At 45.8% G+C, this 19,879-nt stretch overlaps 1 protein-coding gene across 1 annotated transcript in view; it reads right to left on the bottom strand.

The window, feature by feature from the left end:
- Positions 1-14,154: 14,154 nt before the first annotated feature.
- The window catches only part of LOC122550999 (tripartite motif-containing protein 2-like), a 53,696-nt gene continuing 47,971 nt past the window's right edge, over positions 14,155-19,879 (bottom strand). The window contains exons 7-9 of the mRNA XM_043692599.1: positions 16,000-16,070; positions 15,441-15,581; positions 14,155-14,994 (exon numbers count right to left, since the gene is read on the bottom strand). Coding sequence (XP_043548534.1) covers positions 14,842-14,994; positions 15,441-15,581; positions 16,000-16,070 — 365 coding nt within the window. The 3' untranslated portion in view covers positions 14,155-14,841. The remainder of the gene's footprint in view (positions 14,995-15,440; positions 15,582-15,999; positions 16,071-19,879) is intronic.

The following is a 19,879-nucleotide window of genomic DNA, read 5'->3' as shown; positions in this document are numbered from 1 at the left end:
AGCCCTCCTAAGCTGCTGTTTACATTCTTTCCTGCTTCCTTCCAATTCCTCATGCCCTGTCTTAATTTCAGTTTCCTAAACCTTACATATGCTTCCTTTTTCTTTTTGACTAAACTTTCAATATCTCTTGTCATCCAGGATTCCTGAACCTTGCTATCCTTATCTTCCATCCTCACTGGTCCTGAACTCTGATCAATTGGCCTTTAAAAGACTCCCACATGTCAGATTTGGATGTATCCCCCAATCTAATTTCTCCAGTTTAGGCCCAATACACTAATACCGTTAGAATTAGCCTTCTCCAAATTTAGCACGTTCACCCAAGGACCAACCTTATCCTTATCTGTTATTATCTTAAATCTTATGGAATTATGATCACTGTTCCCAAAATGCTCCTCACTGAAACTTTGATCAGCTGGCCAACACAAGGTCTAATATTGGTCCTTCCCTCTACATATTCTTTCAAAAAACCCTCCTGGATGAACCAAACAAATTCTGGCCTATCTAAGCTTCTGGCACCAGGGGAGTCCCAGGCAATATTGGGGAAGTTAAATTCACTCACTCCAACCAATTTGTTGTTTTTACAGCTTTCCATAATCTGTTCATATATCTGTTACCTTATCTCCTGCTGGTCACTGGGAGGCCAACAGTATAACACCATCATAGTGATTGCACCTTCCTTATTCCTGAGAGACATTAAACAACCAGAAAGGGACATTAACCAGTCAGGAAGGAACATTAACTAGGGCACTCTTCAGTTGACTGATTTGGCTGTGGTATTTTAAGTTGCCCTCATTAACTGGAAACAATAATGAGGTATGCCAGCCTCTGGTTGATCTTGCCAGAGTGAAGGTGGCATCAACCAAACGCCAAGCAATGACATTGTCTCTGAGGAACCTTCATGGTGTCTCTGTCAATCCCTGATCCCTGGTCAATCCAGCAGTTACACCAGGAACCACTGGAGTTAACTCCAAAGGCCCAGCAATGGGGGTTTAGGGTTGAAAAAGTACAAGACAGTCAACAGCAAACCAGCCAAGGGATACCCCCTGGCTGCAAGGTGCTGCAGGCCTTTCTCCTTTGGTAGGTCTTAACAGAATAGGAGTTAGCACAGGCATCTCGGATTGGCCTGCATATCTCTTACACTCTCTATTCCCCTTAAATGGACATCAAACACTGAGACAGCAAACTTAGATTAAACCTGGGATCAGATTAGAATCAGGGTAAAGGTCATGTTCAGGGTCAGACTAAGGGTCACCTTCAGGGTTAGGATCAGAGTAAGAGTCCAGGTCAGACCTGCCAAGTAGTTCTGCTCACTGAACGTAATTTCTCTGTGAACTCATTTGATGATTCCAGTGAGAGCCTGAGTACAGTAGGATCCCAAACACAGCAGGTGCTTCCAAGCAGAGCATGATGACCATGAATTCCTCTTCTTCTACCTCCCTGCACCCCAGTAAACTCCCAGGAACAGCAATGGATGGAGCTCACCATCAACCCTTCAACATTTGACCCACATTCCCAGGGACTGATACTCCAGCTGACATTGTGGAGCGGCTCTGAGGGAATTCAAACTCAAATGTAGTGATTTCTGATCACTCACGGTGACATGTCCAAGCGAGTACAGAAATCATAGGGTAGATGAGTGGACGATAGGAAGGACTGTACAAGAGGAAGGGGTTTAAATTCTTACCTTACCCTGAATTTGACTTCTTTCGTGGGAATGGCACCTGTACAAACTGGATGGCTTACACCTGAACAGAGCAGAGACTGACATCCTTAGGGTATGCACTGCTTGTGCTGCTGGGGAGGGATTAAACAAATGCAGCCAGAGTGTGGGAATCAGGACAGAATAAGAAAGTAAAAGCAGCGGTCAGGAAATGCTGGGAAAGACAGAAAGCACGAAAATTGAGAAAAGTACATTAATGGGTAGAGTTGGAGAAAAGGAGAAGAAATGAAATCTAAATCAGGGGTATACTGCACTGTCTCACAGAAAAGACTGGGGACTTACCAGTTCATTCAGCTAACACTGGGAATGGCAGGACTGTGCTTTGAGGAAAGATTGGTTTGACTGGGCATGAATTCTCTAAAGTTTAGAAGGATAAGAGGGGCTGGACAGAGCAGATGTAAGGAGGATGTTTCCCCTGAGTGGGCTGGTCCTGAACCAGAAATAATGCAGTCTCAGGATATGACGGTAAATTATTTAAGACTGAAGCAGTTTCAACCAAGGGACTCAAGAGAGCAATGTTTCCACTGAATTCGTCAACCAATGTGCAGGGTTATAGGGCGCAGCAGTTGGGACCAGTTCCTGGGCAGGTGAGACAAGGAATCAAGGACAAGAAAAGACAGAAAGGAGAATAAGAAGTGACAGGCAGAGAAAACCAGGATCAAACAGGGCCACAGCAAAAGATAATGAGAATGGGACAAATAATGTTAAAAAGACAAGTCTTAAGGCTTTGTGCCTTAAACACAGAGCATTCACAATAAAGTGGATGAATTAATCATGCAAATAGATGAAAGCTGGTATGATGTAGTTGGGATTATGGAGACATGGCTACAGGGTGACCAGGGATAGGAACTGAACATCCTCAGGTATGCACTATTTAGAAAGGGCAGAGTAAAAGGAAAAGGGGACAGAGTTGCATTGCTGGTTAAAGAGGAAATTAATGCAATAATGAGGAAGGATATTAGCTCTGACAATGTGGAATCTTTAAAGGTCGAGCTGGGAAATATCAAGAGGCATAGAACATTTGAGGGTTTTGCATGTTGACCCCAAACTGGAGGCATGATGTTGGGAAGGGAACTACAGGAAATTAGAGACACATATAACAGAGGACAATCCGTAATTATGGGTGACTTTGATCTGTATATAATTTGAATAAACCAAATTAATAATCATACAGTACAGGAGAAATTCCTAGAGAGTATGCAGAATGGTTTTCTGGACCAATACATTGATGGCATCCAGGAGAATGGGGGAGGGGGCTATAATTGGAACAGATTCTGGGGTCAGTGAGACTTGTACAAGCTGATGGCTTGCAAACGACCCAGAATGGGTCCAATATCCTTGCTGGGAAGTTCGCTTATGCTGTTGGCTACGTTTTAAACAGATTTGGCAGGGGAGGCCGGGAACAGAGCAGAGGTAAAGTCAGAGCAAGGTCCAACCAGATGTAGACGGAATGCCATGAAAGTCCATTAGAGAAGAGGATATGGGCGGGGTAAGCCTCATGCGACGTCCGGCTCATGCGACGTCCGGAAAGCGAAACTGTATCTATTTTAATGAAAGGAGCTTGACTGGTAAGGCAGATTAACTTAGAGCATTGATCAGCACGTGGGAATATGATATTGCTGCAATCACTGAAAGATGGTTGAAGGACAGACAGGATTGACAGCTCAACATTCCCAGGTACAGAAGTTTCAGCTGCAATATGGAGGGATGTAAGAGAGGTGTGGATTATTGTACTATTGGTAAAGGAAACCATCAGTGTGGTAATGATGGAGGATATCTTAGAAGGCTCTTCAAATGAGGCCATCTAGGTACAGCTAGAAATAAAACAAAAAGGTGCTTACTTTGCTGAGATTATACCACAGGGCTCCCAACAGTCAGAGGAAGACAAAGGAGCAGATATGTAGACAAATCACAGAGAGGTGTGAGAAGAATAGTTTCTAGTTGTAGGGGACTTCAACTTGGCTAACATTAACTGGGATCACCTTTGTGTGAAAGGATTAGACAAGGTGAATTTTTAAAGTGCATCCAGAGAGTTTTTTGTGCCGGTACATCGATAGTCTGACTAGAGATGGGGCAGTGCTAGACCGAATCCGAGGGAACAAAGCCTCATGGTTGAAGTTTCAGTGAGAAAGCATTTTGGAGATAGTGACCATAACTCTGTTTCAAAGTCATTCTGGACAGGGATAAGGATAGTGCATAAATTAAGTGTCTAAACTGAGGGAAAGCCTATTTCAATATCATGAGACAAGATCGAGCAAACATAGACTTGCAGCAATTACTTGCAGGTAAGCCTACATTTGGAAAGTGGGAATCTTTTAAAAATAGTAAAGTGAGTGCTCAGGATCAGCAAGTTCCTCTAACAGTGCAGGACAAAGGCAGCAAGTCCAGGGAACCCAGGATAGCAAGGGATATTGAACATTCGATAAAGACGAAGAACAAAGCATTTGTCAGCTACATGACATTAAAAACAGGGAAGTCCCTTGAGAGATTGCAGGGGGTTATTTAAAAAAGAAATTAGAGGGCTAAGAGGGGCCATGAAATGTCTTCAGCAGATAGGATCAAGGAGAACCCCAAGGTTTTTTATAAGTATATGAAGAGCAAAAAGATTGCCCGGGAAAGAATGGGACCTATTACAGATCAAAGGAGCTACTTGTGAGTGCAGCCGAGGGATACAGGTGAGGTCCTGAATTAATATTTCTCCTCTGTGTTCACAGAGATTTCAGTTGGGATGGTGAGATTCTAGAACATGCTCAGATAAATAAGGAGGAGGCAAGAGATGTTTTAGAGAATTTTCAAGTACTCTACAATCTCATTCTTAATAATGGACTCTAAAATCTTGCCAATGATCAAGGTCAGGTTAACTGGTCTTTAGTTTCCTGTCTTCTGTTTCCCTCCCTTTTTAAACAGGGCTGTTACTTCAGTCACTTTCCAGTCCTCTGGAACCCTCCCTGACTCCAGTAATTTTGAAAGATCATCACCAATGCATTCACAATGTCTTCAGCTATCTATTTCAGAACCCAGAATGTAGTCCATCTGGTCCAGATAATTTATTCACCTTCAGCCCTTTCAGCTTCCCTAGTGCCTTCTCCTCAGTGATGGCCACAACACTCATCTTTGTTTCTCAACTCTCTTGAAATTCTGGTATTCTACTGGTGTGTTTTCCACTGGGAAAACTGATGCAAAGTACCCATTCAGTTCCTCCACCATTTCTTCGTTCCCCATTATTACTGCTCTCGCCTCATTTTCCAGAGGTCCAATATCTTGAATATCTAAAAAAATCCTGATTCGGAGATGCCGGTGTTGGACTGGGGTGTACAAAGTTAAAAATCACACAACACCAGGTTATAGTCCAACAGGTTTAATTGGAAGCACACTAGCTTTCGGAGCGACACTCCTTCATCAGGTGATCACCTGATGAAGGAGCGTCGCTCCGAAAGCTAGTGCTTCCAATTAAACCTGTTGGACTATAACCTGGTGTTGTGTGATTTTTAACTAAAAGAATCCTGCAACCTTCTTTGATATTATTAGCTAGCTTATTCTCATTTTTCTTTTTCTCCCCGTCATTGCTTTTTTAGTTGTCCTCTGCTTCCCAATCCTCTGGCTTCCCACTAATCTTCACCACATTGTATGCTTTCTCATTTGCGTTTATGCTGCACCTGAGTTCCCTTCTCAGCCATGGTTGCCTTGTCTTCCTCTTTCTATGTTTCTTTTTCCTTGGAATGTATTTGTGTTGTGCCTCCTGAATTACTCCCCCCTCCCCCCCAAACAAAAACTCCTGCCATTGCTGCTCCAGTTCTTCCCTGACATGCTCCACTTACAGTCAAACCTGACCAGCTCCTCACTCATGTCTTTATAGCTACCTTTACTCAGTTTTAATACCATTACATTGGATTACAGCTTCTCCCTTTCAAACTGCTGGAAGGAGATTGCTGGGGCCCTGGCAAAGGAATTTAATTCTTTGATGGCCACGTGAAATGCCACTTGACTGCAGGAAAGCTAATGTGGTTTCTTTGTTCAAGAAGGGCAGCAAGGATAGGCCAGGAATTACACAGCAGTTAGTCTGATGTCAGTGGTAGGGAAATTATTGAAAGAGGGACAGAATTAATCAACACTTGGAAAGGCAGGGATTGAGCTGGAATATTCAGCATGGATTTGTTGGAGGGAGATCCAGCTGGGTTTTTGAAAAGATAACAATAATATTGAGGTAAAAACAATGACTGCAGATGCTAGAAACTAGATTCTGGATTAGTGATGCTGGAAGAGCACAGCAGTTCAGGCAGCATCCAAGGTGCAGCGAAATCGACGTTTCGGGCAAAAGCCCAACTAAATAATATTGATGAGGGTAGTGTAGTTGATGTGGTTTATATGGACTTCAGTAAGATGATAGGACAGGCGATGGCTTAGTGGTATTATCGCCGGACTGTTAATCCAGAGAGCCAGGTAATGGTCAGGTTACACAGGTTCAAATCCCACCACAACAGATGGACTCAATAAAAATCTGGAATTAAGAGTCTAATGATGAAAATGAATCCATTGTAGATTGTCAGAAAAACCCATCTGATTCATTAATGTCCATTAGGGAAGGAAACTGCCTTCTGGCCTACAAGTGACTCCACACCCACAGCTGACTCTTAACTGCTCTCTGGGCAATAAATGCTGAGCAGGCCAGTGATGCCAAGAATAAATTAAAAACAAAAGGCCTTCAACAAGGTCCCACATGGAAGGTTGATTCAAAAGCTAAGAACCCATGGGATCGAAGACAAGTTGGCAAATAGGATCCAAAATTAGCTTCCAAGTAAGAAGCAATGGATGATAGTGGAGGGTTGCTCTTATGGATTAGACAACTGTGACCAGTGGTATACCAGAGGGATTGGTGCGAGGCATTAACTACTTGAATGTGAATGCAATTAGCAAGTTTGCATGGCACTTAAAAATTGTGTTCACAGTGAGAAGTATAGTCTTAGGCTACAGCTTAATATTGATCAGCTGGTAAATTGGGCAGAGTAATGGCAGATGGCATTTAATCCTGTTAAGTGCGGGCTGATGCATTTTGGAAGGTCTAATAAGGGAAGGATATACACAATGAATGGTAGGTTCCTAGGAAGTCCTGAGGAACAAAGAGACCTTGGTGTACTGACAGGGGTACACAGGAAATTCACCAGGATGTTTCTTGGGATGAATAGTCTCAGTTATGAGGACAGTCTGGATAGGCTGGGCTTGTCTTCCTTGGAGCATTGGAATTATAACTCAAGTGTAGATAGGAGAGAGCATGAGAATCGTTTCCCCATGGTAGATGTGTCTAAGGCCAGAGAGGATAAGTTTAACTTGAGGAGTAAGTGGTTGAGAGGAGATCTGAGAAAATGATTTCCCCCAAAGGGTGGTAGAAAGATGGAGTGTGCTGCCTGAGAGAGTGGCAGAGGCAGGTACTCCCACAACACTGAAGAACCAGCAGGATGAGCACTTAAAATGCCGGTGTATAGGAGTGTATGGATCAAGTGCAGGTAAATAGATTAATGTAGTTGGTGTTTGATGGTCAGCACAGACATGATGGGCCGAAGGGCCTGTTTCACTGCTGCATGACTCTATGACTCTTTAGTATGGGCTGAAACATTTAGGTCTTCACCCAACGAATTCACTGCCAGAGAAAGCAGTCGAAGCTAAAACACGATGATTCCCTGAGGAGTTGGATATAGCAATCAAGGCTAAAGAGATCAAAGGATTTGAGGGAAAGGCAAGAATACGATCCTGAAATGAATGATCAGCCATGATCAAACTAATGCTAGAGCAAATTTAAAGGGCTGAATGGCCAAATCCAGCTCCTATTTTCTATGTTTCTATGTAAGTACTGACTCTCCGACAGTGCGGCACTCCCTCAGTACTGACCCTCCAACAGTGCGGCATTCCCTCAGTACTGACCCGCCGATGGTGCGGCACTCCCTCAGTACTGACCCTCCGACAGTGCGGCACTCCCTCAGTACTGACCCTCTGATAGTGCGACATTCCCTCAGTACTGACCCTCCAACAGTGCGGCATTCCCTCAGTACTGACCCGCCGACGGTGCGGCACTCCCTCAGCACTGACCCTCCAATAGTGCGGCACTCCCTCAGCACTGACCCTCCAATAGTGCGGCACTCCGTCAGTACTGACTCTCCGAAAACGCGGCATTCCCTCAGCACTGACTCTCCGACAGTGCGGCACTCCCTCAGTATTGACCCTCCAATAGCGCGGCACTCCCACAGTACTGACCCTCCGACAGTTGGCACTCCCTCAGCACTAACTCTCCGACAGTGTGGCACTCCCTCAGCACTGACTCTCCTACAGTGCAGCACTCCCTCAGCACTGACTATCCGACAGTGCAGCACTCCCTCAGTACTGACCCTCTGACAGTGCAGCACTCCCTCAGTACCGACCCTCCGACAGTGCAGCACTCCCTCAGTACTGACCCTCCGATAGTGCGGCACTCCCTGAGTATTGAACCTCCGACTGTCCTGCTCTCCCTGAGTATTGACCCTTCAAAAATACAGCATTGTCTCAGTACTGACCCTCCAATAGTGCGGCACTACCTCTGTACTGACCTGCAGACAGTGCAGCATTCCCTCAGTACTGACCCTCCGACAATGCATCACTCCCTCAGTACTGACCCTCTGAAACTGCGGCGCTCCCTCAGTACTGAGCCTCTGACAGTGCAGTACTCCCTCAGTACTGACCCTCTGACAGTGCAGCACTCCTTCAGCACTGACCCTCCGACAGCGCGTCACTCCCTCAGCACTGACCCTCCGACAATGCGGCACTCCCTCAACACTGACTCTCCGACAGTGCTGCACTCTCTCAGCACTGACCCTCCAATAGTGAGGGGCTCCCTCAATACTGACCGTCCGACAGTGCAGCACTCCCTCAGCACAGACCCTCCGAGAGCGTGTCACTCCCTCAGCAGTGACCCTCCAACAGTGCAGCACTCCCTCAGTACTGACTCTTCAATAGTACTGCATTCCCTCAGCACTGACTCTCCGACAGTGCTGCACTCCCTCTGCACTGACCATCCAACAGTGCTGCACTCCCTCAGCACTGACCCTCCGACAGTGCTGTACTCCCTCAGCACTGACATCCGACAGTGCAGCACTCCCTCATCACTGACCATCCGACAATGCAGCACTCCCTCAGCACTGACCATCCGACAGTGCAGCACTCCCTCAGCACTGACTCTCCAACAGTGCAGCACTCCCTCAGCACTGACTCTCCGACAGTGCTGCACTCCCTCAGCACTGACCATCCAACAGTGCTGCACTCCCTCAGCACTGACCCTCCAACAGTGCTGGACTCCCTCAGCAATGACCCTCCGACAGTGCGGTACACCCTCAGCACTGACCCTCCAACAATGCTGCACTCCCTCAGCACTGACCCTCCAACAGTGCGGTACACCCTCAGCACTGACCCTCCAACAGTGCTGCACTCCCTCAGCACTGACCCTCCAACAGTGCGGTACACCCTCAGCATTGACCCTCCACAGTGCTGCACTCCCTCAGCACTGACCCTCCGACAGTGCAGCATTACTTCCTACTTGCCTGAATAAATGCAGCTTCAACAACACTCAAGAAGCTTGACATCATCCAGTACAAAGCAGGTCACTTGGCACCACATCCACAAGCATCCATTTCCTCCATCACTGACGCTCAGTAACAGCAATGTGTTGTATCTACAAGAAGCCCCACTGCAGAAATTCACCAATGACCCTTGGACACCACCTTCAAACCCATAACCATTTCCACTGTGAAACACAAAGGCAAGATGGGAACAAAAACAGACATTGCTAGAAAAGCTTAGCAGGTCTGGCAGCATCTGTGGACAGAAGTCAGAGTTAATGTTTCAGGTCCAGTGATCCTTCTTCAGAACTTATAGTAGCTAAGAAAAGGTGAGTATATATGTTAGAGAAGGGGTTGGGGAGGGAGATGAAATAAACAATAGATGAAGATAGAGCCCATAGAGAGAAGAACTGTTGGACAGCCAAAAGAGTGGATAATGGTCAGTCAAGGACAGTGGGTAGCTAAGGGGGACTATTAGTGACTACAATGGGCTGTGTGTAATAGCAAACCATGTGATAACAAAGCCTGGTGTGTGGGGGTTAGGGTGAGGACTTGGGAGAAGGTGTTAAACCCGATACGGAGTACAGAAGGTTGCACAGCTCTCAAATGCAAAAAAGGAGAACTGTTCTTCCAGCTTTGCACTGAGCTTTGCTGCAACACTACAGCTGAGACAGGGAACAAAGAACACAGAAAACTACAACAACACAGTACAGGCCCTTCCGCCCTCAATGTTACGCTGACCTGTGAAACCAATCTGAAGCCCATCTAACCTACACTATTCCATTTTCATTCATATGTTTATTGAATGACATTTAAATGCCCTTAAAGTTGGCGAGTCTACTACTGTTGCAGGCAGGGAATTCCACACCCTTACTACTCTCTGAGTAAAGAAACTATCCTCTATCTATCACCCCTCAATTTAAAGCTATGTCCCCTCGTGCTAGCCATCACCATCCGAGGAAAAAGGCTTTCACTCTCCACCCTATCTAATCCTCTGATCATCTTGTATGTTTCTATTAAATCACCTCTTAACCTTCTTGTCTCTAATGAAAACAGCCTCAAGTCCTTCAGCCTTTCCTATTAGACCTTCCCTCCATACTGTGCAACATATGAGTAAATCTCCTCTGAACCCTCTCCAATGCTTCCACGTTCTTCCTATAATGCAGTGACCAGAACTATATGCAATACCCCAAGTGCGGCCACACCAGAGTTTTTTTACAGCTGCAGCATGACCTCATGGCTCAGAAACTCAATCCCTCTACCAATAAAAGCTAACACACCATACGCCTTCTTAACAACCCTATCAAACTGGGTGGCAACTTTCAGGGATCTATGCACATGGACATTGAGATCTCTCTGCTCATCCACACTACCAAGAATCTTACCATTACCCCACTACTCTGCATTTCTGTTGCTCCTTCCAAAGTGAATCACCTCACACATTTCCGTATGAAACCCTATTTGCCACTTCTCAGCCCAGCTCTGCAGCTTATCTATGTCCCTCTATAATCTGCAACATCCTTCCACACTGTCCACAGTGCCACCGACCTTAGTGTCATCCACACATTTACTAACCCATTCTTCTGTGCCCTCATCCAGATCATTTATAAAAACGACAAACAACAGTGGACCCAAAACAGATCCTTGTGGTACACCACTAGTAACTGAACTCCAGGATGACCATTTCCCATCAACCACCATCCTCTGTCTTCTTTCAGCTAGTTAACTTCTGATCTAAACCGCTAAATCACCCTCAATCCCATGCCTCCATATTTTCTGCAACAGCCTACAATGGGGAACCTTATCAGACACCGCACTGAAACCCATATACACCCCATCAACCATTTCACCCCCATCCACCTGTTTGGTCACCTTCTCAATGAACTTAATAAGGTTTGTGAGGCACGACCTACCCTTCACAAAACCGTGTTGACTATCCCTAATCAACTTATTCCTTTCGAGATTATTATAAACCCTATCTCTTATAATCTTTACCAACACTTTACCCACAACCGAAGTAAGGCTCACTGGTCTATAATTACCAGGGTTGTCTCTACTGCCCTTCGTGAACAAGGGAACAACATTTTCTATCCTCCAGTCTTCGGGCACTGTTCCTGTCGACAATGATGACATAAAGATCAAAGCCAAAGGCTCTGCAATCTCCTCCCTAGCTTCCCACAGAATCATAGGATAAATCCAATCCAGCGCAGGAGACATACCTATTTTCACAGTTTCCAGCCCTAATCTTACTCTAGTCATTCTTTTATTCCTGACTTACCTATAGAAAGCTTTAGGGTTTTCCTTGATCCTATCTGCCAAAGGCCTCTCATGTCTCCTCCTGATTCTTCTTAGCTCTCTCTTTAGGTCTTTCCTGGCCAACTTGTAACTCTTAAGCGCCCTAACTGAGCCTTCACATCTCATTTTTACATAAGCCTCCTTCTTCCTCTTGAGAAGAGTTTCAACTTCTTTCGTAAACCACAACTCCTTCGCTCAACCACTTTCTCCTTGCCTGACAGATACATACTTAGTCGAAGAATGTGGTGCTAGAAAAGCACAGCTGGTCAGGCAGCATCCGAGGAGCAGGACATAGCTTTAAATTGAGGGGTGATAGATAGAGGATAGTTTCTTTACTCAGAGAGTCGTAAGGGTGTGGAATGCCCTGCCTGCAACAGTAGTAGACTCGCCAACTTTAAGGGCATTTAAATGTCATTGGATAAACATATGAAATCTTTCATCAGGTCAATTCTCCTGCTCCTTGGCTGCTGCCTGCCCAGCTGTGCCTCCAGCACCACATTCTTCAACTTTGGTCTCCAGCATCTGCACTCCTCAATTTCTCCCATGTACATACTTATCAAGGACACGCAGTAGCTGGTCTTTGAATAAGCTCTATATTTCAATTGTGCCCATCCACTGCAGTTTCCTTCCCTGTCCAATGCATCCTAAATTTACCTAATCGCATCATTATTGCCTTCTCCCCAGCTATAACTCTTGTCCTGCAGTATATACCTATGCCTTTCCATTGCTAAACTAAACATAACCGAGTTGTGGTCACTATCAGCAAAGAGCTCACCTACCTCCAAATCTAACACCTGGCCTGGTTCATTACTCAGTGGGAGAAAGTGAGGACTGCAAAGCTGGAGATCAGAGTCAAGAGTGTGGGGCTGGAAAAGCAGCTGGTCAGACAGCATCCAAGGAGCAGGAGAATCGATGTTTCAGGCATAAGCACTTCATCAGGAACTCTTGATGATTCGTGATGAAGGACTTATGCCTGAAATGTTAATTCTCCTGCTCCTCGGATGTTGCCTGACCGGCTGTGCTTTTCCAGCACCGCATTCTTGATTCATTAGCCAGTACCAAATCCAATGTACCTTGCCTCTTGTTGGCCTATCTACATACTGTGTCAGGAAACCTTCCTGCACACATTGGAATAAAAACTGACCCATCTAAAGTACTCAAACTTTTGTGTTTTCAGTCAATATTTAGAAAGTTGGAAGTCCCCCATAACAACTACCCTGTTACTTTCGCTCCTATCCAGAATAATCTTTTCAATCCTTTCCTCTAAACCTCTGGAACGTTTCAGAGGCCTATAGAAAACTCTCAACAGGAGACAGAGATGTTAGCCAGGGAACAGAGTGGTGTGTTGTCGTAGCAGGCAACTGGAAGCTCAGGGTCATTTTTGCGGACAGAATGCAGGTGCTCTGCGAAATGGTCACCCAAGATTAGAGTGGTGCTGGGAAAGCACCACTCTAATCTTGACTCTGATCTCCAGCATCTGCAGTCCTTACTTTCACGAAATGGTCAGTCTATGCTTCATCTCCCCATTGTAGTGCCGATCACAGTGTGAGCAGCAAATGCAGTAGACCAAATTGAGTGAAGTGCAGGTAAAGTGCTGCTTCAGCTGTAAGGTGTTTCTGGGCCTTGGATACTGAGGAGGGAGGAAGTAAATGGGCAAGTGTTACACCTTCTGCGACTGCAGGGGAAGGTGCCGTGGGCTGAGAGGCAGGAGAACTGGGAGTGAAGTAGGAGTGGACCAGGGTGTCCCAGAGAGAACGGTCCTTGCACAAAGTTGGCAAGGGAGGGGAGGGGAATATGGAGGTGGCGGAAAAGGCAACTAATGATCCTCTGGATATGGAAGCTGGTGAGATGGTAGTTGAGGACAGGGGGGACCCTATCGCTGTTGTGTAAAGGAAGAGAAGAGGGGAGGGCTGAAGTGAGGGAGCTGGGTCAGACCCAGTTGAGGGCCTTGTCAAACACAGTGCTGGAGAATCCTCGGTTGAGGAAGAAGGTGGACATTTCAAAGGCCCACATATCAAAGTTGGCATCACCAGAGCAGAGGCATCGGAGATGCAAGAACTGGGAGGATAGATAGTGAGTTTACAGGAAGCAGTGTGTGAGGAAGTATAGTCAAGTAACTGTGAGAATTAGTGGGCTTGTAGTGGAAAGAAGGGTCACTGGAATTGAAACGTTAAATCTGACTTTTCTCCATATTTGCTGCCAGACCTGCTAAACTTTCACAACAATTTCTGTTTTTGATTCAGATTTCCAGCAGCCACATTTCTTCAATTTTTTTTTACATGGAAACACCACCATCTGCACGTTCCCCTCCAAGCCACCACAATCCTGACTTGGAAATATATCATAATTCCTTCAGTGTTGTTGGGTCAAAATCTTGCAATTCACTCCCACTGGGTTTTGTAGGTCTACCTACAGCACATGGACTGCGGAGGTTCAAGAAGGCAGCTCACCTCCACCTTCTCAAGGGGGCAACTAGGGATGGGTAACAAATGCTGACACAGCCAGGGACACCCACACCTCAAGAATGAATAAACATAAAAGTGCAATTGAGCGACTGGATGGAAATCAGAATGTCGATTGTCTTTGTAGTTGTTAATTTCCTATTATTTACATCTCCCCCCAACATGATCCATGGAAACTGACGCATTAATGCTCTTGATTCCAGGCACAAACCATCAGCAAAACACTGATCACAGCGATTAGCAATTTCAATTGCACAGAATCTATCTCAGGATATGCAGCAACTGATCCCTCACATATACATTCTCTGGGGTATGGGCCTTACATCTAAGTAGGGTATAGGGTCTCTCTCTCACACACACACATACACACACACTCTCACTGTACAGGGTCCCATACACACACTGACTTTAATTGATTCAGTGTTGGGGAGGTGAGCCTGTGCATTGGAGGGTCTGCCTTGTGAGAGCTCCATATGCCATAAAGGGCCCATTCCTTCTCCTTAGTTGGGAAGCTTGTCTTGAGGAGTATCCATGAAAATGGGCAAGACTTTCTGGACAAATCCCTTTGGGCTAGTGTTGGAGTCAAGTGTTCATTTTGTGTCTAGGCAATGGGTATGCCCATTGGTGAACTCTGACCTTGGGCCTTGCTCAAACATTGCTGCTTTCTGCATTTACAACAAAAACACAAAACCCAAAAGCATCACTTGTCCTACGATGGACAAAATGCACAGCAGTTAAACTGGGCCTCAGGTTTAGGCCTCCGACAGAGTTCTGGAAGTTTGATTCACTGCAAGTATCGGTAAATCTTGAAGCAGTGATTCCCCGAGTCTGCAACAGCCACATGTCCATCTGAGGTCAGTGCCAGACCCTGTGGTCCGTACAGAGGGTCAGCAGAGGTGTTAATATAAGACAAGAAGGACCCGGAGCTGTCAAACACCTGGGGAGAGAGAGAGAGAGAGACAGAGACAAGATTGAGAGTGGGGAGAGAAATGGACATACTGACAGAGAGAAGGAGAGAGAGAGAAAGATGGCGAGAGAAACACAGAGGGAGACAGAGTATTGAGAAATGATTAATTGCCAGTCTGGCTGTGTGAGGCCCTTGAGATTGAGCAGCCAGAATATGACAGAATTCTTCATTGAGATGGAGAGTGAGATAGATGAATCTGAGACTCAGGTCTGAAATCTAAACAGAGGAAACTATACTGGTGTGACATGCGAGTTAGCTATCATGCATTACAGCTCCCTCTACACTGAAACCCCATCAAATACACCCAGGATAGGAACAGCACAGGGTTAGACATAGAGTAAAGCTCCTCTACACTATCCCCATCAAACACTCCCAGGAGAGCGACAGTATGAGGTTAGATTGAGTTTGTTCCTCACCTGTATTCGGCTGTTTCCCCAGTCAGCGACGATGATGTTCCCATTGCTATCAACAGCCACCCCGGTGGGAGCATTAAACTGTCCATTCCCCTCTCCATGTGATCCAAACTTGAAGAGGAATTCACCGTCAGAATTATAAACCTGCCAAATCAGAAATGTAACGTCAATGTTCCCGGCCTTGTCATAGCCTAGCAGGAGGCAGCGTGTGTGGGACTGCCCACACTCCCAGGGAGGGGGCACTAACCACATTCCCGGGATGGGGGGGACAGTGACCACATTCCTGGGGCGGTGGGGGTGGGGGCATTGCTGGCCATACTCCCCGGACACAGTCTTGGGGTGGGGGTGTAATCTTATCCCCTGCATTTCAGAGTATGCTCATGCTCCACTCAGCTCAATATGTGGGGCTCACTCCTCCCTCCCTCTCCGGGCTCACTCCCCACTTTGGATTCTCTAGCTTCCCCCCACCCTGGTTCGCTCTTTTCCCCCTCCCCACCAGTGTTGGGTGTTCGGGCTGGGGTGGTTGGGGAGCGATGTAGTTGCTTACTCTGAGCTGGCTCACCTTCACTGAGTGGTTGTGGAAATCGGTCACCAGGATCTCATGTCTGTTGTTCACGGCGACAAAGTGAGGGCCTGGAAAAGCAGCAAAATCGAGATTGGTCAGAGCACCCCAGCTCAGCCCAGCCCCAACCTAGCCTGGTCCAACTCCACACACGCAGAGCGCAGTCTGTCACAGATAGAGATGCCCAGCACCCACACCATCTCCGCCCTCAATGCCCCGGGCAAATGGAGTCTTCCCCATCTCCCCCTCACTGCCCAGGGGAAGCTCAAGCAGAAATCCGAGAAGGGGTTAGCGTATATTCATTGGGAGGAACAGGTTCGTCAGCAATCACCAGGAACCAGAACCTACATTAACCTGGGACCTGAAGAGTTGATGAATTGGGATAGTTGCACAAACCACATATAAATTGTCAAAAGGGCTGAGGATGGGGCTGGGTAATCTGGGTGAACATGGTTCTGGGAGGTCAACAGAAGCCTGAGGCAATGCAAGAGACGGAGGGTCTCCACTTCACAGGCACTGGGTCAGCAAGGAACTATAATAATCTCTGCCCCTCCCCAAACTGAGAGGATAAGATGAGGATTCTCCCTGTCAGAGTACAGACAGCATATTCCAACACAATGCAGCTCACAGAATGTCTGAAAGGGAGAAACAGGAGCCACTTACAAAGAGACTAGCTCCAGTGAGGAGTGATTGCCAAGAGAAGAGGCAGAGACTGTCCAGAGGAAATTGGGCAAATCTGGACATGGGTCAAAGCACAGCAAGCACATGGAAACATCATTTCAGATTCTTCAGGAATTGGCTCATTCTTGGGAATAGTATGAAATCCAATCAGTTCAGGGAAAGGGTTAGACAGAACAAGAACAAAGAAAATTACAGCAGAGGAACAGGCCCTCCAAGCCTGCGCTGATCCAGATCCTCTATCTAAACCTGTCGCCTATTTTCTAAGGATCTGCATCCCTTTGCTCCCTGTCCATTCACGTATCTGTCTAGATACATTTGAAATGGTGCGACTATACCCGCCCCTGCCACCTCCATCGGCAATACGTTCCAGGCCCCCACCAAAGAACTACAGACAGCAACAAATGAACAAAAAAGCAAAGCACAAAGGGCAGTGACACAGGTCCTGGCAAACAGGGAAGTACAACAGCAACAAACTAATGGGGCTAAAGGCATAACAGGCCTCAATGGTTTGCAGCCTAGAATCCTAAAAGAGACAGCTACAGAGATAGTGGATGCACTGGTTGCAGTTGTCCAAAAATCCTAGGGATTCTGCAGAAGTACCAGAGGATTGGAAACTGCAAATACTATATCCCTGCTCAAAAATGGAGCGAAGCAAAACTACTCTAACATGTGAAATTGGATAAGTATTGGCTTCAATTATTATGAGTTAATAGCAGAACATTTGGAAAATCACAATCGAATCAAGCAGAGTCAGCACAGCTTCATAAAAAGGAATCATGTCTGAATAATTTATTAGGATTTTTCCAGGTCTGAGGTATTCAAGTCGGGTGAACCTGACCTATGAGTTTGGGTATCCTAAAGTGTATTAAGATAGACAAGTTCCTAGGGCCAGATGGGATCTATCCCAGGTTACTGCGAGAGGCACGGGAAGAAATAGCTGGGCCATTAGCAAATATCTTCACATCCTCTTTGACCACAGGCGAGGTTCTAGAGGACTGGAGATTAGTCAATGTTGTTCCCTTGTTTAAGAAAGGAAGCAGAGATAATCCAGGAAATTATAGGCTCTTCGTGTCTACAGACGGGGAGGCTCTTGGAAGCAAGATACTTAGGAACAAAATATATAAACATTTGGATGAAAATAAACTAGTTACTGACAGGCGACATGGTTTTCTCCAGGGAAGGTCATGTCTCACCAACCTGATTGCATTCTTTGAAGAGGTGACAAAGATAATTGATGAGGGAAGAACTGTGGATGTATGTGGATTTGATACAAGTTCCGCTTGGCAGATTGGCACAAAAACTAAAAGCACATGGGATTTGGGGTAGGTTGGCTAGATGGATACAAAACTGGCTTGGTCACAGAACGGAAACCAGTAACTGGTGGTGTTCCACAGGGGTCAGTCTCAAGACCTCTGCTGTTTGTAGCATATATAAATGACCTGGAAGAAAATGTGAGTGATCTGATTAATAAGTTTGCAGATGACATGAAGATTGGTGGAGTTGCTGATAGTGCCGACAACTGTGAAAGGATACAACAGGATATAGATAGATTGGCAACTGGGCCACAAAAATGGCAGATGGAGTTTAATCCAGACAAATGCGAGGTGATGCATTTTGGAGGATCAAATTTAGGTGTGAATTATACTGTAAATGGCAGAACCCTGAGGAACATTAACACACAGACAGATCTGAGCATGCAGGTCCACAGTTCCTAAAAGTGGGAACACAGGTGGCTATCTTTGCCTTCATCAGCCGGGGCATGGAGTACAGGAGTTGGCGAACCATGTTGCAGTGATATAATATTCTTGTTAGGCTGCATTTGGGGTATTACTACCAGAAAGACGTGGAAGCTTTGGAGAGAGTGCAGAGAAGTTTCATCAGGTTGTTGTCTGTCTCAAGGACCAGATTGGCTATAAGGAAAGGTTAAAAAGACTGGGATTGTTTTCACTGGAAAAAGGAGACCTGACAGATGGCTACAAAATTATGAGAGGCATTGACAGGGTGGAGAGTCAACGGCTTCTTTCCCAGAATTGGAGTTTCAATTACAAGAGGGCACAGGTTCAAGGTGAGAGGGGAAAAGTTTAAGGGAGATGTGCTAGGGAAGTTTTTCATGCAGAGAGTGGGAGGAGTCTGGAACACATTGCCAGAAGAGGTGATGGAAGCAGGCACATTGGTGACATTTAAGAGGCATCTGGATGGTTATATGAATAGGGAGGGAATAGAGGGATATGGACCAAACAAGGGCAGAAGGTTTGTTTTTTAGTTTAGTTGAGGTAAGATGATCAGCACAGGCCTAGACGGCCGAAGGGCCTGTTCCTGTACAGCACTTCTCTTCTGTTCTTTGTTCTTTGTTCTCTCAAGGGGAACGAGTGATGGGCAATAAATGCTGGCCAGTCAGTTATGCCCACACGTTATGAGTGAATGAGAATATTTTAAGTACATTGTGCTGATGTGAACGATTGACTGGAGTGTAAGAGTCTCATTTCATTTTGATTAGGCAATTAACTCCAGACAGACTATCCAAGATTTGATTTTCTTACATTGAAAAGGGACTAATTAATAATCTTCATGTGAGGCGGTCTTTCTATCATAACATGATAGAATTCATTAGCATAGAAAGTGAAATCGTCGAATCCAAAACCAGTGTCCTAAACGGAAATAAAATAAATGATTAACAAATAAGATATCCAAGTTTCACTCGATAACTATTTTGAATGGCTTAACAATGAGCAGGGAATTGAAGGAATCAAAGGAACAGGTGCATGCAGATACACAGCAGAACATCACCAGCAAAAGTAGTTAATGTCTATAAAAACCAAATGAACTACGGATGCTGTAAATCAGAAACAAAAACAGAAGTTGATGGAAAAGCTCAGCAGGTCTGGCAGCATTCAGAGTCAAAGAGACATAGAGATGTACAGCATGGAAACAGACCCTTTGGTCCAACCTGTCCATGCCAACCAGATATCCCAACCCAATCTAGTCCAACCTGCCAGCACCTGGGCCATATCCCTCCAAATCCTTCCTATTCATATACATATCCAAATGCCTCTTAAATGTTGTAATTGTACCAGCCTCCACCACTTCCTTTGGCAGCTCATTCCATACATGTACCACCCTCTGTGTGAAAACGTTGCCCCTTAGGTCTCTTTTATATCTTTCCCCTCTCACCCTAAACCTATGCCCTCTAGTTCTGGAC

This window comes from Chiloscyllium plagiosum, chromosome 6, assembly GCF_004010195.1.
Source record: "Chiloscyllium plagiosum isolate BGI_BamShark_2017 chromosome 6, ASM401019v2, whole genome shotgun sequence".
Taxonomy (NCBI): Eukaryota; Metazoa; Chordata; class Chondrichthyes; order Orectolobiformes; family Hemiscylliidae; genus Chiloscyllium; species Chiloscyllium plagiosum.
This window is presented reverse-complemented; position numbering and strand designations above follow the sequence as displayed.